Source organism: Agelaius tricolor, unplaced genomic scaffold (assembly GCF_023055355.1).
Source record: "Agelaius tricolor isolate 1412-34295 unplaced genomic scaffold, bAgeTri1.0.p SCAF_12, whole genome shotgun sequence".
Lineage (NCBI taxonomy): Eukaryota > Metazoa > Chordata > Aves > Passeriformes > Icteridae > Agelaius > Agelaius tricolor.
The window spans coordinates 3,298,667-3,326,644 of record NW_027269272.1 but is presented as its reverse complement, the minus strand read 5'-3'; the positions used below and the strand labels follow the sequence as shown (position 1 = coordinate 3,326,644).

General features: G+C 51.0%; 1 protein-coding gene across 1 annotated transcript; it reads left to right on the top strand.

The window, feature by feature from the left end:
• The first annotated feature begins 949 nt into the window (after positions 1 to 949).
• ITM2C (integral membrane protein 2C) lies at positions 950 to 27,201 on the top strand. The gene is made up of 6 exons (XM_071437133.1): positions 950 to 1,122; positions 15,962 to 16,099; positions 18,069 to 18,257; positions 18,541 to 18,651; positions 22,857 to 23,007; positions 25,424 to 27,201. The coding sequence occupies exons 1-6, from the start codon at positions 1,009 to 1,011 to the stop codon at positions 25,513 to 25,515; spliced, it is 795 nt and encodes a 264-aa protein (XP_071293234.1). The 5' UTR covers positions 950 to 1,008; the 3' UTR covers positions 25,516 to 27,201.
• Positions 27,202 to 27,978: the final 777 nt, after the last annotated feature.

Sequence of the window (27,978 nt, the reverse complement as noted above, 5' to 3'; positions counted from 1 at the left end):
TGCGGTGCTGCCCGAGCTGATCCTGGGGAAAGGCCACCCGAGTTCCTCCTCGGGTCCTGTTCTGTGGCCTCCAAGCGAGGAGTAACCCCTGCTCTCTGTGTCCATCTGCTGCAGGCTGACGCAGCTTCAGGCTCGGGGGTAGTTGGATTTTGTTTTGTTTTGTTTTGTTTTTTCCCCTTTGCTGACCCGATGGCAGCAGCGCCACGGGCAGTACTGATCGTGCCGTACCCAAGATCCCGCTGCAGCCGCTCTGTGTCCCGCAGCCCGGCCGGTCACAGCGGGGCCGGACGGTGTTGCCGGGGTGCTGGGGCAGCCGGGCCCCGCGGGCAGGCAGGGCCCGGGCCGGCTCTGAGGGCCCGGTGCCCGTGGGGGACTCGGCGCTGAGGGCTCGGTGCCCGCCCGGTGCCCATGGCGGGCTCGGTGCTGAGGGCTCGGTGCCTGCCCGGTGCCCGTGGCAGGCTCGGCTCTGAGGGCCCGGTGCCGTGGCGGGCTCGGCGCTGAGGGCTCGGTGCCCGCCCGGTGCCCGTGGCGGCCTCGGCTCTGAGGGCTCGGTGCCCGGGGGGCACTCGGCTCTGAGGGCTCGGTGCCCGCGGCGGGCTCGGCTCTGAGGAGTCGGTGCCCGCCCGGTGCCCGCGGGCGGTGCTGAGGGTTCGGCGCCCGCCCGGTGCCCGTGGCAGGCTCGGCGCTGAGGGCTCGGTGCCCGCCCGGTGCCCGGGGGGCACTCGGCTCTGAGGGCTCGGTGCCCGCCCGGTGCCCGTGGCGGGCTCGGCGCTGAGGGCTCGGTGCCCGCTCGGTGCCCGTGGCGGGCTCGGCGCTGAGGGCTCGGTGCCCGCCCGGTGCCCGCGGGCGGTGCTGAGGGCGCGGTGCCCGCCCGGTGCCCGTGGCGGGCTCGGCGCTGAGGGCTCGGTGCCCGCCCGGTGCCCGTGGCGAGCTCGGCGCTGAGGGCGGGCGCGGCGCGGCCCCTCCCCGGGGCGGTGCCGGGGCCGGCGGTGGCGGCGGAGCGGGGCCATGGTGAAGATCGGCGTCCAGCAGCCGCCCGCGGCGCTCAAGCCGGACAAGGAGAAGGAGAAGGCGGCGGGGGGCGATGGGGTGGCGGGCGCCGTGCTACTGCCCCCGGGCGCCGTGAGTGGGGCGGGGGCGAGGGGCGGCGGGGGTCGAGGGGTGCGGGTGCTGTGATGCTGCTCCGGACAGGCACCGGCAGAGGTGTCCGGCTTTACCGGCGGCTTCGGGGGCTTGGTGGGCGCCCAGAGTTCAGAGGAGCGGGGAGGGGATGGGGCAGGGTAGCGGCGCCGTGGAGCCAGCAGCCGTCCCTGGGCACGGGAGTGAATGTCCAGCGCACACAGGGGCAGCAGAACTCATCCCTTCGGGCGGGTTAGCCTGCGGGAATGTAATTTCGGATTGGTCATACACGGGTGGATTTCAAATCCTAACATCTCTGAAGGCTTTGGGTTGGCACGGGGAAGAGGCAAGAGGAGGAAAGCAGATGGTGCTGGAGCAAGATGGGAAGCAAGGGGCTGAGGGCACGGAGCTCTAGATGCTTTGCAGATGGGAGTTGACACGGTGATATGGGGTTGCTCTGCTGGCTCCAGGTGATGGGTAGGAGAGGGGAGCTCATGCCTGCAGGGTTGGGATCCCGTCAGGCACAAGGGGAGCGAAGGCACTGGAACACCCGTAGCCGATGCAGAAGGTGCGCTGGGGCTGGGCACAGCTGTGAGGGTCACTCCCGGGCTGTGAGAGCCGTGGCCGGGCAGTGCCGGGGGTGGCACGGGCAGTGCCCCTCTCCAGCACGGACAGTGAACCAGGCACTGTTGTGTTTGGCAGGAATTGGGTATGTGTGAAGTCTCTGGTGCTGGAGAGCCCCACTTGCCAGCCCTGCTGCGAGGGTGACCTGCTGGGTGGATTCCACACTGTGTAGTGTGAGGGTGTCATCCTGAGCTGGGCCTGACCCACGGCATCCACGCTGCCTTGTTACAGCACTCCCGTGTCACAGGACGAGTCCTAAATGGCATTTCTGTATTCCTCATAAGTCCCTAGGCTGTGCATGTGATCTGATCATTTATTGAACCCTAGTCTCTTTCTGACTCAAAAAACAATGTGGGAGCTGTGGTTTTGCTCTGTTCCTGCAGCAGTGCAGAGTGTTCCTCCTCATGTGCCTCAGCAAACAAGTGGGAATGGCTCTGGAGAAGGGCTTTGCAGCAGGAGCTTCAGGAGACTGCCCTGTTCTGCAGAGTTCAGGGAGTGAGACCATGATGATCTCTCTCCCATCACACACAATGTGCTCACAGCTCTCAGCTGTGCTGCCAGGGTCTGGCTGTGCTCAGTCTGTCATGATTGCATCTGTTAATCTCACACCAGGGAGCTCTGCAGAGACCTGGGGGAACGTGGCTGACTGTCACCTCTCCGTGATTTCCTGACTGTATTTCCTAATTACAAACTAAGGTGCTTGTTTTCTTCCTGCCTCTGATGTCCAACCCTGGAAGCTGACTGTCACACTGGGCTTCCAGCTCACCCTGCCATTAAACCAGCCTTCCACAGCCAGAAACTCAGTTCTTCTGTTGATCCTGCATGAGTTGAGGCAGGATCTGTCCATTTCTCATGAGCACTGTGAGAAAAGCAGTTTAAAAAGTAATGAAGTGACAGAAGCTTGTTTCTATCATTAGTGCTGCCAACAATCCCAACAATCAAAATTACTCTGATTCAGGTCCTGCCAGATGTATGAAATTGGCTTAGGTAGCAAATAATAAATTTTGGGGTTTTTATGTTGCCTTGGGCCTTCCTCTGACTCATGGGAGGCATGCTGGTGTTCTTTTAAGCCCACCTCTGTGAGCTACAAAGGAACCTAAAACCATGAATTTAGAACAAAGACTCCTCAGCAGTCTCTTGATTCCAGCAGACAGACATGTAAGAACATCAACATAAGATCCATGAAATAAGGGCAGCAATGGGTTACAGCAAATCTGTGCAGTGTGAGGGTGTCCAGGGAGCAGCACATCCACTGACATCAGGTGGCCTCTTCCTGATGGTGTTTTTCAGACTATGACAGTGGTTTCTTTGTTGTGCTTGGGCTTAGCTGGACCTTTACCTTTGTCACACACCCAGCTCGTGGCGTTGGTCTTGCTGTAGCCAGGCTTTTTTTGCCACACTCCTGCTGCCAATAATTTCTGTCTGTGTGTGTGTGTCTTTCTCTAGCTGCCTCACAGCAAAATGGCATTGGTGACATGCAAACAAGATGCTCTGCATTCCTTTCCTCTTTGATCTCATAACTTCAATCCCAGTGATAGGAGCCAGAGCTGGGAAATGATTCAGCGGCAGCTTCTGCAGCCTGGGGATTTTGGCAGGTGCTTGGTGAATGCAAAGATGCAGCAGGCAGGAAGATGTCTGTAATGCTAATGTGTCCTGAAAAGTAGTAGGTGAGCAGTTGTGACAGCAAGCCTGCATGTGCTGAACCTTGTTTCTCCCTGCACAGCTTGGCTTGAATCAGGAAGAATATGCAGAATATTTAAACTCCTGTCAGAAAAATCCATGTAATTTTGAGACTGTTGCAAGACTTTAAGAGATTATAGAAGAAACAATCCTGTCATTTAGTAAGAACTGTGGGGATGTAGCAGCCTTGAGCAGAAGGCAGCTTGAGGTTATGCAGCCAGTAAAATAATCCGTTGTGTTCATTGGGAAATATTTGTTCAGATGCAAAATAGTATTCAGTAAGTTTTAATTGAACTCCATATTTGCAGTCTAAAGTGGAAATAAATAGACACATAGGCTGTGTCTGTAACTGCACTGGGAAATGTGCTCCTTGTGATTGTGGTGGATGTTGAAATCCACAGGAAGCAAATAAAACTGATGGCTGGAGCTCTCTACTCAAAACGTGGGTTGGGTATTTTGGTTTTTTTTGGTTTTTTTGATCCCTTGTGCATCCCTCTAGTAATTGCCCATTATTTGGCAGAGACAGTGCAAGAGCCAGAGGAGAAAGGGTTCAGTTAGCAGCTGCAGCCTGACCTGGTGTAGGTGAGAGTGTGCAGAGGAGGGCAGCTCTCAGCCCTGTCTCTGTGCAGAGCGGGCTCTGGCCTGGCTGAGGGCTGTGCCTGGCACTCGGTGCTGCTGCCTGGGAAATGGTGCCTTACAGCCAACACTGCAGCACAGGCTGCTCTCTGGGGACAGGGGGTTTGCAGGGAACACATCTGGCTGATCCAGGGGCTGCCTTCACAGGAGCCTCTTGTCCTGCCTCTGGGAAAGGACTGCTCATGCTGTCCTGTTTGTCTCTGTAAGGATGAGTGCCGAAGGCAGGGCAGTGTTTGCTCAGGTCTGGCTGGTGGGAGAGGAGGGTTTTACGGGCCAGGCAGGACTGGGAGAGCTCTCTTCATATCCACAGCCTGGTGATCCTGCTGGGAACACCTTGGCAGTGCCTCACAGCCCCGGGGGCTGCAAGGGGCTTTCCAGGCTGCACACAATGCTGTCTGCAGGCTGTGACTGATGTTTTGCTCTTGGTTGGTTTCAGTAATACCAGGCTTTGATTTGATGTCTCTCATCCCATCTGCATTCCCAAAGTCTCAGTGGTCTTTGGATCCCACCCTTCCTGGTATGGAGAAGTTTCCCACAAGGAGCTGCTTGCTGCCTGGCACTGGATCCATCCAACCCCTCTGTGTCTGGGTGGTCTCTCTGTGGCTGCCCCTCAGGACCTCTCTCTGCTGGGTGCCCCAGCTCCTGGCTGACAGCTGAGCTGTCCCAGCCCCCTCCTTGTTGCCACAGCTCCCACACCCAGCGTGGTTGCCCTGCTTGGCAGAAATAGCAGGGCAAAGCCTGGAAACCCGTGGGGAGCACATTCCTGAGGACCCCTCTGGTGCCAGGAAGCTCTGTTCCCTGTGAGGAACATCTCCCCTGTGAGGAGCAGCTCTGCTGTGGATGTGGAGCTCCTAAACAGGCAGATAGTGCCTCAGTGCTGGGGGCTGGTGCCCTGTCCCTGCTCCCCTGCCTTTCCTGATGCTCAGCTGGCCATGCTGGGCTGGAAATGCTTTGCATTTGCCCGAGCAAGCGCAAGAGGATCAGCGCTTTGTGGTGGCAGCAGGACAGCAGTGCCACTTGTGGCTCTCCCAGGGCTTTGGTGCACCTTGAGCAGGGATGCTGCAGAGCTGGGTTCCAGCTCAGGGGAGGTGGAGGAGCAGTGGCTCTTTGGGCACATAAAGCAGAGTCACACCAACCTGTGGGTGCTGCTGTGCCAGGGCACTGCTGGGTTTTGTGAGCAATTCCTTTGCACAATGCTGGGAGGTGGGAGACAGATGGCAAGGGAAGGGGATGTGAGGAAGAGTCCTTTAAAAAGAGGCTTTTTCACAAAGCAAGCTGTAAATTCAGAGAGAGGAAGGGAAAGCTTGCTGGCAGCAGTGTGCATTGATTGTGCTCAGTGACATGTTTGCAGGCTTGAGTCCAGCCTTGAGGCTCTCGAGCTGTGCGGGTTCTCACCGTGTTCAGCCTTAGGGACTTGAATATGGTAGATCCTAATTTTAAGAATTAATTCATCTAATTTTAAGAAGCAGCCTCCTGTAACAGAGGGTTATTCCTGGTCTTTGCCCAACCCTCCTAAAACCACGTGGGCTGAAATGGTGATTTCTTTTTGTGGCCTATATGGAGTTGTCAGCTTAAAGAGAAGTGCTGTCATTTGGTTTTGGTTCTCTGTGGTTTGGGGATGCCTTGGAAACAGAGGAAAAGGTTTGAATTGGAAAAAAAAGGTGTCTCTGGACCCCTTGCAGGATCTGCTCTAGTGAAATACTAGACTTCAGTGTCTTACTGGACTCCAGACATGAATATTTGATATTCCAGCTGAGCGTGACAAAGGATCTGACTAAAAACTGGCAGAGGGATTAGGACAGAGACTATCTATTCCAGGCAGAAACATTATAAATGCAACTGAATTTTGAAACATGTAGCTGTCTTTCACCAAAGAGATGTAGACTGAAGAGCTGGAGCCAGAGGAACTGGAAATAGCTGTGCAGAGGTTTGTGTTCTCCCAAAGCTGGGGCAGAGCTGGAGCCAGCCCAGCTTTGCATGGAGGAGCTCTTCACGTGGGAAGAACCTGTTGTGTTTACCTGCTTTGGGCACAGCAGTTCTGGTGAGGTTTTTTTTGGCTAAACACAGAAAACCAAGAAATATCTTTAAACAGAAGAGTTTCAAAGGGTACAAATGAACCAAAAGTAAGTATGGGACAGAAGCCCAGAAGAAGGGAGCTTCATGCAGCAGAGCAGTGCAGCCAGGTCTGGGGAGATGGAGGATGAGGTGTCCTTATGCACTGCTCTGCAGGTCCTGATTTTGTGCTACCAAATGTTTGCTCACTACCAGGTTTACAGGAGATGAAAAAGGCGTCTTCACTTGTAGGTGCATATTTTCTTCCCAAGTGATGTGGGAATGTTTGGGTTTTTTTTTTTTTTTTTTAATGCCAGTGTTACCATTTGAAGGAGGACAGTGTGAGGGTGCTGGGTTTTTTCACTCATCTCTCTGCACTTGCTTTTCAGAGTTGTCTTCCTTGGTGCCATGCCCTACCTTTGAAGTCAGTTTGAACAACAAAGAGAAGGGTAAATTTGCCTCCTCTCTCTTGCTGTTGTTAAACTAGACACCTTTTCTTTGTGGTGAATTTTCAAATGTAGGATTGACTGTCAGAGTTTTCCTATACTGTTGCTGGGAGAAAAGATAATAGCTGTCAGTGTTCCAGAAGGGAGCAGTGACTTCATTTTGTGGTGTGGCACTGTGCAAGTCCTGATTTTCAGGGAAGAAGCAAATGCTGTAACCTGAAGTCTGGTTCCTTGAAGATGACAGGAGATGCTGGACTCTGCCCCTCTGCTTGCAGTGATCAGTGCAGGTTTCTGGCTGGGACTGTCCCTCTTGTCTGCAGAACCAGCAGAATGCAGGATGTTCTTAGACATCTTGGGCATGGCTGTGTCCCTTCTGCCAGCTTTTGGGAATCAGTCACATCTAGAGGAAGAGTGAGGAGGGACAGTGCTGGCTTCATTGGCCAGAGCCAGATCAGCAGTGCTTGCCTTGCTCTTGGTGAGATCCAGAATGCCTGATCTGACCCTCTCTGCCTGCCTTGACTGTGCCAGCTCCGAGGTGGGTGCTGTGATTTTAAACTGTACACGCCCAAAAGCTCTCCAGACATGGGGGAAGCAGTGAGAGCCCAGTGGCAGTGTCCAGGTGAGTCCTGGGCCCAGCTACTGCTCTGCTCTGGTGCTTCCTTAGCCTCCAAAGGCATCACTAGAGGTGAAAAGCTTCAGGTGAAATCATGTGAAACCTTTTGATGTGTCTTTTCCCTGTCACATTTTCTGCTTTCAGATGTGTTGCCACAGCACCCAGTCCTTCACACCTCTTGCAGAATCAGCCTCTGTCTCCCTTGGCTTGTGCCCAGGGCCACTTGCATGGGTTCTAGGTGGGTTTGTTTTACATGGCAGCAGTTGTACAACTGCAGTCTGGGAAAAGGGGAGTGTGTCCCACAGCACAGCTCAGTACTCTGGTGGGGACCCAGGCTCATGGCTTGCTTCTTCCAAGCCCTGCATGATGGTAGAAGCAAACAGACTGGCTTTGGTAGCAGCTTCTCTTCCCTCCACCTGGGAGGAGAAGGAAGGCTCAGCTACACCAAGAGCAAGCTGAAAGCTGTTGGCATTTCCTTACCTCAGTTTCACAGTGTTCTTGAGTATTTTTGGCATTTGTGAGAGGTCTTTTAAGGAGTCAGGTGTCTGCCCACCTGCATATGTCTTTACTTTTGAGTTAAGGCTCTCTTTAAATTTGCCAACCTCTCAGTTTAAGAGCTTCCCCTATTCCCAGAGCAGCTGCTCTGCTTCACTCTTGCTTGAGCTGCCTTTTGCCTATCAGTGCTCTAGAGAGGTTTGAGACCCAGTGCCAAAGCTTAACCTCCATTCTTCTCCTGGGGAAGATTCCCATTCTTTTAATGCCACCTCCCACTTCAGGGAGTCTTTTGTAAAAAACCCCTAAAAACCCATGGCCTTCACATGGCTGTGCTGGCTCCTTGTCTCTCCCAGGTGAGATCTGCCCAGCTGCTCCAGAGCCTTTCAGCTGTGGTATTGCTCCATGATAGGGACTGATTTTCCTCATCATTGCAGTGAGTGGCCTGGAAGTCAGGCTGTGTTTATCAGAACCAGTATTTTGGCAGTCAGGCTGTTAAATGCCCAGGTTGGGATATTTTTTTGCCACTTTGTCTCAGCTGTTTATTTTCTCTCTGCCTGCCTCTCTGTTCAACATGATGCTCAGGGTTTCAGCTGTGAGCGTGGTAAGAACAGTCTTGTTTTTAGCAGGGGCTTTGTTGGCTCTGCTAATGCTCTGAATGGTTGTACTCCTGGGAGAAGGAGAGGGAGGCTGGAATCATTCCAGCTGGAAGTTGTGCCTCTGCCAAAAAAACAAAACAAAACAAAAATATGGAAATCAATTCCTCACCCCTGTGCAAAGAGGGAGGAGAAACAGCCCCTTAGTTCCATAAAGGGATGAAAAAAGGAGAAAAGAGGGGGATTTATATCTCTCTTGCCAATGAGGGAGAAGGAAAATATGATCACTGAGTGCTTAGGAGCTCCCACATGCTAGGCTGCATTTTTAACATCCTGCTGTCTTTGTGGTATAGCAACAATGCTGGGGGTTTTAATTAGCCAGTGGTTGTTTTTGATATTCTAATTTCCAGCACTGTGAAGTGACTCCTGAGGCAGGTGGCTTTGTTGCTAGTCACATGCTGTGGTGTCACTCAAAGGTGTGAGTAGATTCATTTATTGCAACTTTTTTGCTTTCAGCTGTGATAGTCTCTTAATTACTGGCTTACTTTTGGGTTTTTCTTTGCTTCCAGGCATCTTTGAGTCCAAAAGTCATCAGTTGTGTTCTCTGTGGAAATGCTGTCGGGTGGCCAGTGCAAGCACTGCTCAAGGACTGTGAGCAGGGACTTTGGTTGCCTTGGAAACTGTGTGCCATGTATATATATATATGTGTGTGTGTGTGTGTGTTTTCCTCTCTGTCTGTGCATGCACATGTTTCCTTTTCTGACCTAGAGCATCAGAAATGCCCTTCAGCCTGGAAGGAGTCTCCTTGCAAGCGTGGGTGCCTTGAGAGGCCTCTCATTGCCAGTGCAGAGCTCTGACCCCTCTCATCTGAGGGCAGATCCTCAGGCAGTCTTCCCCCACCGGCTCACCCGGTATTCTCCTCATTTTGCTTCCTCTCCTCTCTCCAAGCAAAACTGCTCTTGAGGACAGGACTCATTTTTTGTTCATCTGGCACAGGAACCTTCTTTGGAGTGTCTAGGATGCTTTGATGGATGCCAGGATGCCTTTGCTGTGATATTTTATCTCTGTTCCTCTCCCTCTCCTTGTCTTCCTTTGCCTTTTCCCTGTGTGTAGTCTCTCACCTCCCTTCTGCAGAGCTTGGCAGGTGCTGCAGTCTGGGCCCTGCCTGCCCTCCCAGCTCGCTCTGGCCATCCCTGGGGGCTCTCCAGCACAGGAATTCCATCCCTGTGTTGGAATTCCTGAGTGCAGACATGGCTGTCTTTGGGAGGCAGCTCTGCCCTGTTTCACCTTACAGAGGATGGCACAAACCCTGCAGTGCTTCTCCTGGAGCAGGGAGCAGCAGTGAGTGCCCAGCCCCTGCAGTAGTAGGGGTGCTGCCAGTGCTCTGGGTGGGTGAGTGGGGGCTTTGCTTCACAAGCACAGAGAGCAGGCTCTGGGTACAGGCATGGGGGTCACTTCCCCAAGAGGGGACACTCAAAGCTGAGCTGTCACATCAGAGGAGAGCTCAGTCCCTTCCAGCTTACACCTGCTGTAAGTGGCAGCTCTGCAGTTTTCCAGCAATCAGCTGTGGGGTTTTTCCACTTGAAGTCGGCGGAGGTGCCACTATTGCAAGTCCTTATGTTTTGTAGAGCAGTAACTGATTTTGCTGTGAATGTGGGACTTGATGTGCTGGAGGTAGTGACCTTGAACTGATGTTTTTGCTTTCCCCATAGTCCATATTGACCTTTGGCTAGCAGAAATGAGCGAACAGCAAGGTAAGTTAGATTGTTCTGATGAGGGTTTCTTAAGTTTGGAGCCTGCATCCTTTGAGGAAGCCATGGCAGTGTCTGCAGTTATGTCAGTGCATCAAACATTGAGAGCTCAGGCTGCTGCTCCCTTGAACAGTGTCCCATAGAGCAATGACATATTTTAGATGGCACTGCTCTCCAAACTGCATCCCTTTGCATTGCATTTCTCTCCTCACTTGTCAGTCATCAAAATCACATCTCCTATTTTTAGTCACCCCACGCTTCTTTTCCTGCTGGGGGTGTATATTTAGACACTTGCCAATCTCTGTCCCCAGTTTGTCAGGCCTTGCTGCACCTAAAATGAAAGATTTCAAACCTGTGTGTTTCAGAAATGCAGGGGACAGGGTTTGAGGAGGACTCCTGTGTTTCTGAAGCTGCAGGAGCAGAAAAAGGCCCAGGGCTGAGTCCATCTCTGCCGAGGCAATTATGTGACTTGGGAAGGGATCAAGGCATGACACAACACTTTTCATTTTCTCACTTCTGTCATCTTCAGCAAGACATGGGTGATGAAGGAGCAATAATGTCACATTTCTATTTTTATAACCTTCTCCTGTATTAATGAGAAATTCCAAAGGCAGCATCTCCCCAGGCATGGTTCTTGTGAACAGCTCCTCCAGTGCTGTGTCCTAAGGCTCAGTGCTGTGAAGCTGGGGGGGTTGGCTCAGCCACAGGTGTCTGGGAGGTTCCCTGCTCTGACTCACTGTTTGAACTTGATTTTCAAACCTTGAACCAGACATTGTGCCCAGCCAGGTTTCTGTCCCCCAACCCCCTTGTAGGAGAACTGTTCCTTAACCATTCAGTACAAAACAGGGATAACAGGACACCATCCATTTTCATCATGTCCTCAGCAAGACCTGAAATTCCAAAGAAAATCCACAAAGACTGAATTAGGGCTTTTCCCCACCCCTCAGGCTACTTTCAAGCCTCTTCTCCCCCATGGTCTGTATCATGCCTCCATCCTTTCCCATCTGGGTATTTGCTGCCTGTACTCTGTTGCTGTGCTGTCCCTGTGAGCTGACAGGGCACTGAGTCATAGTGAAGAGCCTGTTATCCTCCTTTTATCCGAGGAAAGGAATTCCTTTTTATATTCCAATATCCTGTCTGCTGCTGGTGCTGGGCTGAATGCCTGACAGCAGTCAGAGTCAGCATGTCTGGGAGCTCAGGCTTCTGTGTGGAGCTGCCTCTGACTGTCCCAGTGGAATGAAGGATTAGCAGGACAATGCCAGGCAAAAAACCAAGATGTGCAGGTGCTTTTTGTGACAGGTGGGTGCTTTTCCCCCATTGTCCATGCAGGGGAAGAGCGAGCTGTGGCTTCCCCTTGGCTTGCAGAGCATAAGGAGCTGTACCCACTGCCTCTTCTGCAATGGTCCCCTGCAAAGGGAGCTGGCCCAGCCCTTTCTGTAGGGTCAGCAAAGTGGCACTGCCAAGGAGAATAGAGCAAAGAAGGGATCAGTGTGTGGAGAGGCAGCAGGGTGCTCTGCAGAGCTGGGGATGTGTCTGTGCATCCTCCCCACATGCACATCTATAGTGCCTGGACCATGGACATGATGCTCTTCTGCCACTGCTGTTGCTTTTCCTTCTGTTCTTTCATGGAGTAACAAATAAATGTTTGTCCTCTGCTCAGCCCAGGGAGGGGAGGAAGGGCCTTATGTTCATTTTTGTGTAAAATACGTCCAACTCTTGGAATATTGTGTTTAAAACAACAAAAAGAGGAAAGCCCATTTACTCAGCTGAAATACCTGTCCCTACCTCTTCCCAGGGATGGTTTTAACCCCAGCCTTTCCCATTCCTCTTGGCCAAAAAAACCCCAAGCTTGATCAAGGCAGAAAATTAATAGGAGAGCTTGTTGCAAGCAGTGTGCCTGGTTAATGAATTCTCTGGAACATTGTTAAATATCTGGTGAATGTACAGCATTTTTGTGTGTTAATATTTTGATTTTTGTCCTTTGGAAATACACACCTTGAGGACATGAACTGCCCTTCAGGAAAACCCTGCTGCCAAGTCTGATTCTCCCCTTGCTGGAGAGCTAGGCATTCCTAGGCAAGAAGAGATGGAAATCAGCTGTGATGGATTTTCTGGTTTTTAGAGTACCCTGCTTGTAAACAATTCTACTGCAGGGACTGGGGGTCCTGTGGGACAGGAGGTGTGCAGTGGTACAAGCAGGGCAGCAGCCTGTCCAACAAACTTCTTGGACTTTTGCAGGCTGGTGCAGATGGGGTGTCCTGGGTGAAGAGCTGTTGGAGCAGGCTGTGCACTGCTCTCTCCTTGGGCTGGGGATGCCTCCAGCCCCAAGCTGAGGTGCAGACTGATGTAGCTGCTTTTAAATTGTCATTTATTCACAGTGATAAAGGCTGGTGGCCTGTCCATCTGCTGGGCTGGGGGATGGAGACACACATTTTCAGTCAGGTTTTCCAGGTGATTTTTATGCAGTATTTTGCAGGGCTGTGTTAAATGTTCCCCTTGGCCTGGCTGGCTGCATTTTTAACCTCGCTGCCTAAATTGCTGCTCTCTCAGAATGGTTGCTGTTGATTTTTTTTCTTTCCTCCCTCAGAATTTGGGGGTTTGTTTAATAACTTCTTCCAGATAAAAGCTCTGCTTTGCTTCTCCCACCTTCTCCCTCAGGGCAAAGCTCTGGCATTTTTCCTGAAGCCAGGAGTGTTTTGTAGGGAGCAGAACCCATCTTTTGCAGCAAGAGGTGGGATGTCTCACAGTGTCTTCGGTCATGCAAAGAAGACAGAGCTGCCCTAGCAAGTAGCAAACCCCTGTGGGCTGATTTCCCCTCTCTACCATTCCTCAAACACAGCTTTTCTCTTAGTGGGAGTATTTGTTTGCCCTTTGGGTTGCTGTGTCCTCGTGAAGGCTCTCTCCAGGCATCCCTGGAGCCAGCGCTGGCAGCCCCCAGCAGGAGCAGTGCTGCATTAATGTCTTGGTTTGGAAAGACAGGGGTCTGCTAAGGAAGGCAGGAGCCTCCCCTGAAATGGAGAATGTAAACCCTCCTCACCCCTCCCAATTGCTATAAATTTTAAATTAAGGGGCTCTCAGGCAAAAATATGGGAGCAGGAATAACAGTTCTTTAATAGGGAAGGAAACAATAAAAGGATAAAATAAACAATGCAGTGCACTGGAACAACACTGACAGAGTCAGAACCCAGCCTGACACCCTGTGGGTCAGGCTGTTGGCAGCAGTCCCATTGGAATTGTGGCTCAGCCCTCCTGCAGTGTCAGGGCTGGTTCTGCTGGAGCAGGGATCCTGTAGAGAAGGATGGATTCTGCCTCTGAAGATCCAGGGGAAGGAGAGGCAGCTGCTGTTCCTCTGGGAATCCAGTGGAGAAGCCGTGCTGGTGTCTCCAAACCTCTGGATTATATCTGGGTAGGAATGCTTGGCTCCTCCCTCTGGGCTCGCATCTCCCAATGGGATGCTGTAGTTCTTATCAGCCATGCAGGGACATTCAATAGCTGTTATGTGTGATTGTGGTCACTCAAAGAGAGAGATAAGGCAAACTGCCCACTTGACAAAGGTAATCTGCCATACAGATGGCAATTGAAAACATCTTGCATTGCAATCTTCAACAATTAACCACCACAGCAACCTGGCACCCTTTGGGTATGGTTCACTGGCAGAGCATTAAGCATTTTCTCAGCCTTGCTTCAGTGTCAGGAGATCTTCTCCTTCCTCTTCACCCCCACTGTCTGCACTCTCCCTGTAATGACAAGTGGCTGGGGAAAGCTGTTTTTGTGAAACACTTGACATCTAGCATGACTTCCTTGTCCTAGCGGTTCATGTCAGAGAGCCTTTAAACTTCCTCTAGTAATGTGATTTCTTTTTTTCTGTTCTTTGTGGCTTGTCAGAGTTGCTGCCCATTGTCTGCAGAAGGAGAGGAAAAATGCAATATTTTTTAGCTTGCTCATCCCTTTAGTTGCTGGAGGAGCAGCAGCAGCAAACTGATTGCAGTGATCCTTCAGTGCAGGAAGGAGGTGAATCGAGGTGCTGTGGGTCTTTCAGCAGCTGGGATGAAACAGAAATAAATGTAGATTAATTTCTCCTGGAAATGTGCTGGAATTGTAACTCCCCCAAACAATTTGGTCTTGGCAGTTATCAGGTTGAATGTGGCTAGGAATAAAAAAGTCACTATCTGGAGGAGTCCCTGTTGGCTGGGAGTAGAGCAGGTAGGAGAGGGGCTGCAGGCTCCTGGCTCTGCCCCTGTTCCTGCATCTTAGAGGAGCTCAGGTGCAGGGCAGGAGCAGGGAATCCCCACCTGGCAGGGTCCCCATGGGTGCCTCAGTGATGCTGGGGTGTCCCAGGCTGGGACAGGAATGATGCCTCCAAGCCTGGCACTGAACTGCTGCTCTTGCAAGGGCTGCTGCAAGGTATGGAAAGGGGAAAGAGGTGTTTGCTGCCAGCTGGGCAGGGCAGAGCTGGTCTGATGCCACCAGAGGGTGGCAGGGGCACAGAGGCCTGTCCTGTTGGGGCTTCAGCACTGGCAGCACCCTGTGGGTCTTGGCCACGTTATTCTGCAGAAGCATCTCTTCCTTTAAGAGGTGAGGAACCTTAGAAATGAGAGGCTGATGTTTGCTTTCCAGTCACTCTCCCATTCGTGGCAGTCTCCAAGCAGCTGTGGAGAGTGTCTGTAGTCAAACACATCAGATCTGAAACTGCACAGAGGGAGTTAATCTGCAAGAGCCCTCCCTGGTGCCTCTCTCCCCAGCCTGCCTGCTCAGCTGAGGGCAGCTTTCAGCTCTTCTGTGTGGAAACTGGGGCATCTCTGAACCAGCTTCTTTCATCTGCTTCTGAAAGGCCTTACATCATTCTGCTTAACATTTGAAGGGTTATTTTGGTAGTAAAAACAAGAGCATCATAGGTTGGGATGAGCTGTCTCTGGGAGGTAACCCTGCCTTTGCACTGCCCTCTGTTGTCAGGGCTGTGACAAGCTGAGCTGTCTGTATAGATGGGGCAGCACTCTGAAGAGGACAGGTCTGTTTTCTTCTGATGCTCTGTCCATTTTGCTTTGGAGCTGTGCTGCAATGTGCTTGAAGATGAAGCTGAGATCAGCACATCTGTTTGTGTCAGCTCACCCCAGCAGGGCCAGGAGGTACCAGTAATTCCCATCACAAAAATTTCCAATGAGAAATTCTGCCGTGAGTAGCAGCATTTCAACTAAAAATTTTGACTATAAATACATAAATGCTGTTACATTCAGTAACCAAGAACTGAGTTCCTCATCTTATTTTTTATTTTTGGTCAGTCTTTACCTCCCACTGAAACAAAGCTTGTCTTTGTTCTGAACAATTGGTGGGAAGCTTATGATACATATGTCTGTGTATGTTCACACAAACACACACAGACACTTTTTTTTTCAATACATATAAATATATAGGTATTTAATGTATATAGTTTATGTATATGGGGTAAGGGAGGCAAAATGCGCAAGTGTTTTACTGTTGCCAGGTGTGAAGCAGCTTTGGAGGGTGGTGCCTGTTCAGGGCACAACACAACTTCTTTGGATGGGCCAGCAGGTTGCTGGTGGCCCAGAGCACCCTTGGATGGGTTCAGCAGGTTGCTGGTGGCCTGGAGCAGCCTCTGAGGGGACAGCAGGTTGCTGGTGGCCTGGATCACCCTTGGATGGGTTCAGCAGGTTGCTGGTGTCCCGGAGCACTCTTTGAGGGGACAGCAGGTTGCTGGTGGCCTGGAGCACTCTTTGAGGGGACAGCAGGTTGCTGGTGGCCTGGAGCACCCTTGGATGGGTTCAGCAGGTTGCTGGTGACCCAGAGCAGTCTCTGAGGGCCCAGCAGGTTGCTGGTGGCCTGGAGCAGCCTTGGATGGGTTCAGCAGGTTGCTGGTGGCCCAGAGCAGTCTCTGAGGGCCCAGCAGGTTGCTGGTGGCCCGGAGCAGCCTCTGAGGTCGGTGTCTGTCCCCAGGAGGAGCCGGGCCCCGCGGCGCAGGGCCGCCGCTCGTCGCTCAGCGGGGTGTGCTACCTGACCATGGGCCTGCTCGTGCTGCTGCTGGGGCTGGTCTTTGCATCGATGTACGTCTACAGATACTTCTTCATCACCCAGGTAGGAGAGACTTGGGAAGCACTTCTGGCTCCATCAGCCCGAGCAGCCAGACCACCTTTGAGGGAGGTGCTGCTGGTTTTTGTTGCCCTGCACTGTGCTAACTCAGGAGCCAGGTTGCTGGGCACTGCAGCTGAGGCATTTCTTAAGTGGTAGGCTCAGGCTGACCTCCATTCCCAATGCCAGGAAGGGCCTTCCAGAAACCCTCTCCTTCCCTTATGGCTTTGTTTTGCTTTCTTATTAACTGCATAAAAATATCCTGCCAGTTGTACCTTCTAAACCACATTGCATGGGGTACAGCAGCCTGAAAGCATGGCTTGTGAGGGGAGAGCAAGCCTGGAGAGAGCAGGGGGGTACAGGCAAGGGAACAGCTTTTTGCAGTAGGTTTTGTAGGCTCTAGCTCAGAAAAACTGTAGGTGTGACAAAAATAGGTGCTGCTATTAATAAAGCAAGCAGAGAAGTAAGAACAAAGTGGGAAATGATGTAGAAAGCGAGCGCTCAACCTCCATTAAATTCAGCACCTTTTCTTCCACATTGTCTTTGCAAAGCCTGGCCCGGCCTGGCCAAGGCACTGGGCTGGCAGCACTGTGGAGGGTCAGGACACAGGGAATGAGACAGGGCAGAGCTGCTTTTTGAGGAGGAAACTGCTGAGCTCTGGCTTGCTGAGTGTTTAGCCAAGAAATCCCAGAGCACTGATTTGCACTGGAGCCCTCGTTGTGCTGTGGAGTGGTTATTAGTGAATGAGTTCTCCCAGGACTGCTGCTGCCTTCACCTCTGCAGCCAGCACTTGTCCACTCAGCAGAAGAGTCTTTTTATATACTCCTTTTCTCCATAAATTTTCTTGCTGTCAAATTAATTTGCAGTTTTGTTTCAAGAAATCATCAGTGCTTTATCATCCATTCTCATTCACACCTGATCTGGAAGGTGCGACAGCCCCAGGGCTGCTCCCCTCTCACACAGCCCTGTCCCAGGTGAGGGCACCTGTCCCTGGGCTTTTGGTGGAGGCACTTCCCTAGGAGAAGCAGCCCTGTCCCCAAGGGAGGTCCTGGCAGGGACACCTCCCAGGCTGCTCAGAGAACAGCAGCTCCTGTTTGGCTGGGAGGTGAATCCACTTTGTTTTGCTGCATTTGCCACTCCAAGCTACAGGGGCCTCTAGAAATGATTCTCTGCTCAGCCCAAGCTTCTATGCCTCCTAGAAAATACACCATTTTTTCTATGCCTCCTGTAGAAAAATCCAGATACTGGGAGCCATGGCTATGGAGGGATATGAACAGCCTAGTGAGGAAATACAAGAGCTTGCAGGCAGTCAGTTTGCCTCTCTGAATTACTCCTCATAAAAGCCAGCAGGGAATTCTTTATTCCCTTTGGATCTGGCTTGTGACAGTGTTCACAGGGGTGTGAGGATGAGGGAAGAGACGAGGATCTGACTCTATGTTTCAGAAGGCTGATTTATTATTTTATGATATATATATTACATTAAAACTATACTAAAAAAATAGAAGAAAGGATTTCATCAGAAGGCTGGCTAAGAATAGAAAAAGAAAGAATGATAACAAAGGCTTGTGTCTGGGACAGAGAGTCTGAGCCAGCTGACTGTGATTGGCCATCAATTAAAAACAACCCCATGAGCCCAATCCCAGATGCACCTGTTGCATTCCACAGCAGCAGATAACCATTGGTTACATTTTGTTCCTGAGGCCTCTCAGCTTCTCAGGAGGAAAAATCCTAAGGAAAGGATTTTTCAGAAAATATCATGGCTACACCTGGCTAGCATGAAGTGAGATGTGTTCATTTCACAAGGGTAGTTTGCACTAAGTTCATCAAGAATGTTTTCTGCTAAAAAGCTTGATCTTAAAATATCCTCAAGCATCTGATGAGTGTTTTAGCCAGCAGGGGTACACTCCTGCCATGTTTGCTGTGGCTGTTGGGGGGTGGTGGTGCAGCCCTGCCTGGACTGTGTTGTACCCCACAGCTGCCCCGTGAGAGCGTGTTCCACTGCGGTGTCCTGTACGAAGACTCGCTGTACTCGCCCTTCAAAGGGCAGCTGGAGCTGCACGAGGATGTCAAGATCTACATTGAGGAGAACTACGAGCAAATCAATGTCCCAGTGCCCCAGTTTGGAGGGAGCGACCCTGCGGACATCATCCACGATTTCCAGCGAGTAAGGAGCTCCTGGGGCCTGTGGGGGCAGGCATGGGGCTGAGCTGGGTGCACAGCTCTGTGGTCATGGCCTAGCACTGTCACTGTTTGCACAGGATCTATTCCTGAGCTGCCCTCCTGCCCGGGGCCCTCTCTGGGCTTTTCCAACCTGCTCTGCTTGCTTGGTAGGGAGGTTTGTTTAACACAGTGCCCTGTCTTCCCCGAATTCCCTCTCCTCAGCCATTTTCCCAGTCAGGGTTCATTGCAGAGGGTTCACTTGTGTCACTCCTGTGCTTGGCATGCAGGGTCTGACAGCGTATCATGACATTACACTGGACAAGTGCTACGTCATCGAGCTCAACACCACCATCGTGATGCCTCCCCGCAACCTGTGGGAGCTGCTGGTCAATGTGAAGGTACAGCTGCAGCCCTGCTGCTTCTGCATGCTTTCCTTGAGTGGGCTCCTGGCTGGCAGCTCCTGGCAAATCAGAACTGCTGTGTCTGGGCAAGTGAGCCTTGGCCCTGAGTCTCCACGTAGAGTGAAGGCTTCAGCAGGTTTAGCTGAAGTACTGATTGTGCAGACAGCACAGTAATGCTGGCACGATGATCAGCCTGACCAGGGAGACACAGAGAAGCAGCAGGTTCCTTCCCTCTGGTGCTCACTGACTGTAGGAATCAAGGGAAAAAAGAAAGAATTCCTTCCTTTCCCTTCTGAGTTTTGCACTGTGTCCCTTGGGGAGGAATGGGCCTTCAACACTCACCTTTTTGGGGGAATCTGTCCTGCCCTCTCTTCTTGGCTGCAGCACCAGGCTTGGGCTCATGCAGTTATGCTCACAGCCAGCATTAATTTGGTTTAGTACCAGCGATTTTGTTCAGTTCAGAAGCCTGTGCTGCTGAAAGCAGTCATCCTAAAATAGAATACTATTAATCTTCACAGCAGGAAAAAAGCACAGGATTTTTCAGACTGCAAAAGGTACATATCTGTCTCAGTCTTCTGCAGGTAAATCAAGGCACTGAGCTTGGGTCTTTTATCACTCCTGTGAGGGTCTGTTTAAAAGAAAGAGGGAAAAAAGACAATTTAATTCTTACTCTTTCTTAAATTCTCTTTGCTCGCTTCCTACTATGTGCAGCATGGTGAACTTTGCAGTGTGAACTCAGAGATAAACAGTTGTGCCTGGAGAGAGCCTGACCTCCAGTCCCTGTCAGACTCCCAGTTTGTTTCCTTGCAGTCCTCACAATTCCATGCACTGTGACTGTCTGACAAATGTGCTGGGAACCCCACTGGGGTACAACACACATTTACTTAAAACTCATCCAGGCCTGTCACAGCTCCTGACCCTGGCAGTGACCAGTCCCTGGGGCAGAGGGAAATGGAAAAGGCAGGATTGCACAAGCTGAGAGAAAACACCTGAGAGATTGGGAATGCTGGTCACATCCTAAAATAACAGATATAAACTCACAGTCAGTGAAAATGATGCATTGTCATTGAATTTAAAAAGGGGATGTGCTTATGCTTACAGAAGCACATATGTGGTCATATGTGAGGAGCCCAAAGCAGGTGTGAGTTTGAATGACCTCCTGATTATTGAGATGGTTCAGTAGTGTCCAATCTGTCTCTGGAGGCTTTAACCTGTACCTTAGAGACATTGTTTTAAAATGGTTAGCTTGGTTTTGGGCTCAGAAAAAGCTTTCCACCATGAGGACAGGGAAGCAGTGGAACAGGGTACCCAGGAAGGTTGTGCTGTCTCCTTGAAATTCTTGAAGATTTCAAGACCAGGTGGGATAAAGTCCTGAGGTCCCTCCCCAGCTGAATTAACTGTGATCCTATGGGCCTGTCATCTTCATGGCCACATGTGGAAGGGGTGGCCTTGCTGATCAGGCAGAAAGCTCAAGTTTATTCCTGCTACAGGGAGGATCTTTGTGACCTTATGACTTGCCCTGCTGCTCAAAACTGCTGCCTTTTGGATGCTGGGTGAGCTTTATTGGTCCTTGGACTTGGAGACTTTTTTCTTCTCTGCATCTCTGAATGCAGTCAAGTCCCTAATGAATGAGAATTATTCCCAACAGAAAGTTCATTTTTGGATCTGTTCAGTGACTACATTCCTGTTTCTAGAATCAAATCACAGTCCAGCAATTAACACCAGTGGTTTGCTCCAGCAGACTGGGGCCACACAGGGAGTTGGGGAACCTCCTTTGCTCTTTCCTCCTGACCAGCCTGGTGCCAGGGTGCCCCTTTGCAGAGTGGCTGCCACATGCCCTGTGCCTGCTTCTTTCAGGCTTTATTCTGCACAGGTGTGACAGTCCAGTGACCAGGCCTGCATCAGTGTCTGACACAAAAGGATGGAGGGATCCTGCAGCAGCAGGAGCCTGGAGGTGACCCAGTTAAATGATGGACCATCCACATCTCCTGCAGAACACAAGATGCTCAGAGCTTTAGCTTGCTGAAAGTTCTTGGCAGAGACTTGAAGGTACTGTCCTTATTCTACAGTCCTGCCATGGAGGAGTGGTGATTCCCCCTTCACCTGCCACAGCTATTTCAGTCTGAGACACTGAAGAAACTGGCTTGTGTGCTCATGTCTGTCTCTCTGAGCCCTCTCTCCAGGCCAAGGAGAGGGGTGTGCACATCCTGAGCCCCAGCCCTGGCTGTGGCTGTGACAGCCCCTGCCAGGAGCTGCACGTATCTCACAGCCCCCCTGCCTTCTCCCCCTGAGAATCAATAATGGAATTTCTTGCAGAACTGAAGTGTCAGTGCAGTACAAACTGGCACTAATTCTCTAATCCTGCAGTGTTAGAGGACAGCCTTATTGATCTACCTGGCTGTGCCAGCTCAGCAGCATAGCACTGAGTTAAGGTAGTGTGTTTCCAGGAGTGTCTCTGTGGAGATAACCAGACCTGGGAAACAGAAGAGGTGATACCTGAAATGGTGCTGCTATTGCTTGCTTTTCACCTTGGTTATTGCCTTGGTTTGAAAAGACAGGTGTCTGCTAAATGGAAAATGAAATGGAAAATGTAAACCTCATCCCTCTGAATTATTATAATTTTGAAATTAAGGGGCTCTCAGGCAAAGATGTGGGAATAGGAATAACAGTTGTTTACTAGGAAAATTAAAAATACAAATACAATAGTACAAAAAACCCAACAGTCACAGAGTCAGACCATGCCCTGGCCTGGCCTCCTGTGTGCCAGGGGGGTGGCACAGCCCCATCCCATGGGGGCTCAGCCCTCCTGCAGTGCCAGCTGTGGCTCTGCTGGAGCAGGGATCCTGCACAAGGGGGGAGTTTTCCTCTGCAGCTCCAGGGCTGCTGCAGATGGGCCTGGGCTCCCTCTGGCCATGCAGGGCAGCAGAAGCTGCTCCTCTGGCAATGCACTGGGCAAAGGCTGCTGGGCTGTGCCAGGCTCACATTGGATCCAGGTAGGAATGCTTGGCTCCTGCCCTGGGCAATGCAGCATCTCCCCATGGGATGCTGGAATTGGATCAGCCCTGCAGGGACACTCAGTGGCCATGGACAGCAGAGATCTCCTGCAGGGAGGATTGGCTGGGGGAGAGATAAAGAAAAAACTGCCCATGGACAGCAGAGAACTGCCCCAGCTCTGACAGATGGGGATAGAACAGACACTCACCTACACCTTTCAGCTTGAGACAGTTATGCTTACCTTGGCCCCAGGGTCTGACAGTTCTTTTATTTCTTTGACTCTTCTTAAGGAAAAGGGACCAGAAGTGATTCTTTGCTTCATGATCTAGTTAGCATCTGCTCACAAGTGCCCCTGGCCCAGGCTGCCCTTGTTACACAGCTGTTTGTTGCTCCAGTGATGTCCAAACATGAAAGATGCCCTGAGCACCTGGGAATGAGCTTGCAGAGAGTCTCCAGTGCTGAGCTGAACTCTTCCCCACAGGGGAAGATGAGACCTCCATCTCTGGGGGACACACTGAAACCTTGCTTTATCCATCCCCTGGTAGCTTTCTGCCATGACACCTCACTCATCACCCTGGCCTTCATGGTGGCCTCTGCCCCAACAGCAGGGATGTCACTGCCCCAGACATTCCTGGGGCAATGAAGGTGTGGGGGGAGCTCAGTTCTTCTCTGAATGTGCTGCCCATGGCCATCTCTAGTCCCCATTCCTGTGGGCAGTAAGGGCAGGACATCACTGTGGCTCTGCTGAATGGACCAGAGAGGAGAGGAGAAGGTTGAAATCTGAGCTGGGCTGGTGGTTTTGGGTTTTTTCCTTTTGAAGTAAATGTAGAGTGCACATTTCAGTGGAGTTCCTGGAATTTTGGTTAAGCTTTTATTTCTCTCCAGATGGCTTTGTTGTACTCTCAGAGTTACAGTTTTGGGCATCCTGCTCTAAAATTTGGGTCAGTTTATAACAGGGTTGATCCTACACTGCCTTCACCCCTTATGTGAACATTCCATTTTTGGATCTCATCTAGTTTGTGTGCACTGTGCTAGTAGCAAGGGACAGTTTCTTGCAAGGACAAGGTCACACACTAACTGGCCTCAGTAAGTGGAGCTTGAGCCTCAGCAGTGAATGGGTTTTCCACAGTTTGGTGTTCATGGTGTGTGAAACAGTTGTGTTCAGGGGCTGTTTGTGCCTTATTCCAGTGGAAACTCTGTTCTTTCAGAAAGGGACATACCTGCCTCAGACGTACATCATCCAGGAGGAGATGATCGCCACGGAGCACGTCAGTGACATGGAGCAGCTGGGCTCCTTCATCTACCGCCTGTGCAGCGGCAAGGACACCTACCGGCTGCGGCGGCGCGGCGCCCGGCGGCGTGAGAGCCTGCCTGCTCCTCATCCTCCTCCTCCTTCTCACAGCTCCTGCTCCTCATCCTCATCTCAGCCCCTGCTCCTGCTCCTCATCCTCATCCTCCTCCTCACAGCTCCTGCTCCTCATCCTCATCACAGCCCCTGCTCCTGCTCCTCATCCTCATCCTCATCCTCCTCATCACAGCCCCTGCTCTTCATCCTCATCCTCATCACAGCCCCTGCTCCTCCTCCTCCTCACAGCTCCTGCTCCTCATCCTCATCCTCCTCCTCCTCACAGCTCCTGCTCCTCATCCTCATCACAGCCCCTGCTCCTGCTCCTCCTCATCACAGCCCCTGCTCCTGCTCCTCCTCATCACAGCCCCTGCTCCTCATCCTCATCCTCCTCCTCACAGCTCCTGCTCCTCATCCTCTTCCTCACAGCTCCTGCTCCTCATCCTCCTCACAGCCTGCCTGCTCCTCATCCTCATCCTCCTCCTCACAGCTCCTGCTCCTCATCCTCCTCACAGCCTGCCTGCTCCTCATCCTCATCCTCCTCCTCACAGCTCCTGCTCCTCATCCTCATCACAGCCCCTGCTCCTGCTCCTCATCCTCCTCCTCATCACAGCCTGCCTGCTCCTCATCCTCCTCCTCCTCATCACAGCCCCTGCTCCTCATCCTCATCATCACAGCCCCTGCTCCTCATCCTCCTCATCACAGCCCCTGCTCCTGCTCCTCCTCCTCACAGCCTGCCTGCTCCTCATCCTCATCCTCCTCATCACAGCCTGCCTGCTCCTCATCCTCCTCCTCCTCATCACAGCCCCTGCTCCTCATCCTCCTCCTCATCCTCCTCATCACAGCCCCTGCTCCTGCTCCTCTTTATCACAGCCTGCCTGCTCCTCATCCTCCTCATCACAGCCTGCCCCTTAGCCCTGACAGCCCCTGATCCTGCTCCTCATCACAGCCTGCCTGCCCTCAGCTCTTCACAGCCCCTGCTCCTCATCCTCATCACAGCCTGCCCCTGCTCCTCAGCCCCTCATAGCCTGCCCTGCTCCTCACCCCATCACAACCTGCCTGCTCCTCAGCCCCTGACAGCCCCTGATCCTCATCTTCATCACAACCTGCCTGCTCCTCACCCCACATCACAGCCCTGTCCTATCCTCCTCACCCCACATCACAGCCCTGCCCCTGCTCCTCACCCCACATCACAGCCCTGCCCCCTCTTCCTCACCCCACATCACAGCCCTGCCCCTGTTCCTCACCCCACATCACAGCCCTGTCTCATCCTCCTCACCCCACGTCACAGCCCCTCTCTGACTGGTGCAGCCATGCTGGCCTCTTCATGGCCAGTGCTGGGTTTTCCTCTGGGGCTTTGCCTTTCCCCATCCAGTTAATCCAAGCCCAACTTCAGGATGCTGCTGCAAAAGGGTGCTGAGTGCTGTGTTTGTGTCATCCATCAGCCTGATACAAATCCTGCAGAAATGATTGCAGGAGCCAGCAATTCATTTCCACGTGGGCTCCTGGGGCTGAACTGATAGCAGTGCTGTTGGGGATTGTTTGGAAAATTTCCCTAATGAAGGCACCCGATTCAGTGGCAGCTATTCAGAGCAGATTAGATCTGCAAATTGCCTTTAATTAATTAAGTTCATAATAGTATGGAAAGTGTTGTGAAGAGGGAACATTGGACTGTGTAAAAATGATTTCATGGAAATTAGCAATATGTATCTTATATTGCAACGGTAACATTGCTGCAAAATACTCTTTAATACGAGTATTTGTATTAATTTGCTTTTAAGATATACTTAAGGCTTCCCTGGAACATGGAGCTACAGTCAGTGGGGTTGGGGTCTCTGGGGAAGCTGCAGGGTGCAGAGGTCCCCATGGCTGTAGCTGATGGTGCTTTCCAGTGGGAGCTGCACTGACTGCCATGGAGCCCTGGCAGTCATTGGGCACCCAGGTTTGCTGTAAGGGGGGAGGAGCTGCCAGCAGAGCTGCTCAGAGCTGAGGACCTGCATTTGGAGGGCATGGGGAAGTGTTACCCAGGGGGAAGCATTGCCCCAGGCTGGGGCCACAGCAGGATCAGGCACACAGGGATACAAACAGGTGTTTTAAACACTTCTTGGCTGCATCCAGAAACCTGTGACTTCTGCTGGTTTCTTGAGGCTTTCTGGTCCCTGAGATAACGCTGAGATGCTGTCAGCTGAAACCAGCTGTTGCCAGGGATTCCTTCAGCCCATGGCAGCTCTTACTGCAGGACTGTATCCTAGAGGAGGTTGTTAATTCTTCCAAAGACCAGATAAGGCTGCTTTCCATATGGGCTATGTTGTCCCCCCATTTCAGTGTTCAGAAGTTGCATCTCCTCTGCTTCCCTTCCCCTCCTTGCTTTGGTTCTTACAGATTCTCATTTGCTGATTCACCTCTCTCCTCTCTTTCAATCTCTTCTAGGTATCAGTCGACGTGAGGCTGGGAACTGTCATCGCATTCGTCACTTTGAAAACACTTTTGTGGTCGAAACTGTTATCTGCCAAAAGTCATGAAGCACTCTCCAGATGTAACCTTCCTTGGCTTTGCTTGCACACACATGCTCTCAGCCCCCTCTTTAGACATGGTAATCTGGCTACTTTTTATACTCCCCCCAGCTTGTGCAGCTCTAACCTCTGGGGTCCTTTGTGGCCCTTTCTTCCCTGCTACCTACCCAAGACATTGGTTGGGCTTAAATTTACACAGTGCTCAAAGATAACTGGGGGTAGATGCAGCTTCTTCCACATAACAGAATGGAAATCTCCTTTGGAAGCAGGTTTGGGTAGAAGGGATGGCAGAGAAATAGAAATGCTGGAAATAGGTGCTCTTTTCCTGGCTGGGATATTGCTCTGAGGCTGCCATGGCACTGGGACAGAGGATGTATGCACAAGAGGAGGATTTCCATTTCTGGGCTGATAGAATGACCTAAACCAGGTGCACTTAGGAAAGGAATAGTTGTGAGGCTACAGACAGGGCAGTTTGAGAGCTCAGCAGAGGGAAGGAGGTGCCAGCAGCAGAACTGGTAGTTACTGGCAAGTCAAGAAGAAGGTTTTTCAAATCTTTTAACAGTGTGTATTCTTGTGTAACTCCTCCAGTGAAAGCTGTTTTGATAGTAATCACTGTAATCCAGCTGTGTATCACATTATCTGCAGGCACCAGTGGAGTACAGATACTGACAGAAGGCAAGATTCAGCTGATCAATATACTGCAGAGAAATTGTTTGAACAAAACTGCATTTCTATTGATCATCAGACAGAAGAATTGCAGAGTAATTAAATATTCTTCCCTCCGTTCCATAAATGTAGTTAAAACTAATTAGGTTCTTGAAATGCAGGCAGTTTTTTGGCTTGAAAGAATGGGGTGAGTTTCAACTTGGCACATTCTTGTTAATTGGTTTCCAGCAAATCTGGACCTGTTCACCATCTGTTGATATGAGCCTGTTGTTCTGGAAGAAGGATAAAGTAAATGCAAGTACAATCATTAACTCAGCACAACCAAAATGCAAAGTTAATATATTTTAAACTTCTGAGTGTTAATTTTATGGGTTAATTATGTGAAAACAAAACAGGATCTCAGGATGGTCATGTAATGCAATAGGAATTAGTATATCATTAGAGGCTGAGTATTTATTATTTTATATAAACATAGCTATGAATATTAATTTCTGTCAAGTAGAGGAGGACACTTTGGTTTCATTCTGCTTTAAGCTTGATGTAAAATGAAGAATTAGGTGCACTTCTTGCAGGTTGGTGTGGAAAGTTTCCCACTGCCAGATGGGTATTTACTTTTCTAGCATTGTGTTTTCCCAGCAATAACTTGCTGCTAGCCCCAGCCTTTAATTGCCAAGAGGATGACAAGAAGTGGATCAGAGAATTGCTTCACTTCATGCAAGTAACTGGTAAATTTAAGCCCTCATTTCTCTTCATTTCTAGCAGCCTGAGCCTGCACTCAGGTACCACACAGGCCTCTTGCCCTCCCCTCTGGTTCTGCATGATGTTCCTGGTCGTTGGATGTGCTACCTGTGCAGTCCCGCAGCTGTAAGGACAAACCTTGGTTCTTTGGGGTCAGCTCATGTGCTCACTGTTCCATAGGGTGAGAATGCAGTTGTAGAAAGAAAACATAAGATGCTTTGTATATTTTGTCTGGTGGGAATCTTACTTCTTAGGAAAAACCCATGGGATAATAAAGTCTTTTACCTCTGATCTGTGAAGTGTGTGTTGGTCTGGAATGGGAAGCACATGCCCTGCACAAAGCTGTGGCTGATGGGAGGCAGCAGCTGGGGGGTCCAGCCCAGTGGGATGGATGTGCAGTGGGGAAGCCCTTCCCAAGGAGATGGGAACATATATAATATATATATATATAGTATATATATATATATATATACACTAGTATATATGGTATAGTATATATGGCATAATACTACTATATATATATATTATATGTTATATATTATATATTATATATTATATATTATATATTACTATATAAATATTATATATTATCTTTATATTATTATATTATATTGCATAATAGTATATTGTGGGGATGTGGCTGACCCGCTGGGGAGCTGCCCATGCCTGCAGGCTCTGAGGGCCCTTCCCCTCTGCCATCCCTGGGACACCCAAGGGCAGCCTGTGCAGGGAAGGTGCCCAGCTCGGGTCTCTGAAGCAGACAGACAGCTCTGCTGCTCAGGTGGCTCGTGGGCACTGGATCTTTGTGCTCAGCCCTGCTTCTGCAGCTGTTTGATTTCTACAGGAAATGTGTCCAACATGACCTAAGCCTGCAGTTGCCTTCTGGCTGGCTCTGTGGGCTGGCCTTTGGGGTTTTGCCTTTCCTCACTACAACACAGCAATGGGGGTCCCTTGGTGCCCTCCCAAGCTTTCTCCCCCTGTTTCATCCTTCTGGTTGGAAAGTGTCAGAATATTTTTCCTGACCTTGACTGTTCTTCTTTCCACAGTTAGTCTCTGGTCAGTCAGGGA

What these genes read in the sequence shown, in the direction of transcription:
- ITM2C (XM_071437133.1), top strand. Translation starts at nt 1,009, where the DNA reads ATGGTGAAGATCGGCGTCCAGCAGCCGCCCGCGGCGCTCAAGCCGGAC. An exon ending in TGCTACTGCCCCCGGGCGCC is followed by an intron (nt 1,123 to 15,961) that starts GTGAGTGGGGCG and finishes GTCTGTCCCCAG; the next exon opens with GAGGAGCCGGGCCCCGCGGC. An exon ending in AGCTGCTGGTCAATGTGAAG is followed by an intron (nt 18,652 to 22,856) that starts GTACAGCTGCAG and finishes CTGTTCTTTCAG; the next exon opens with AAAGGGACATACCTGCCTCA.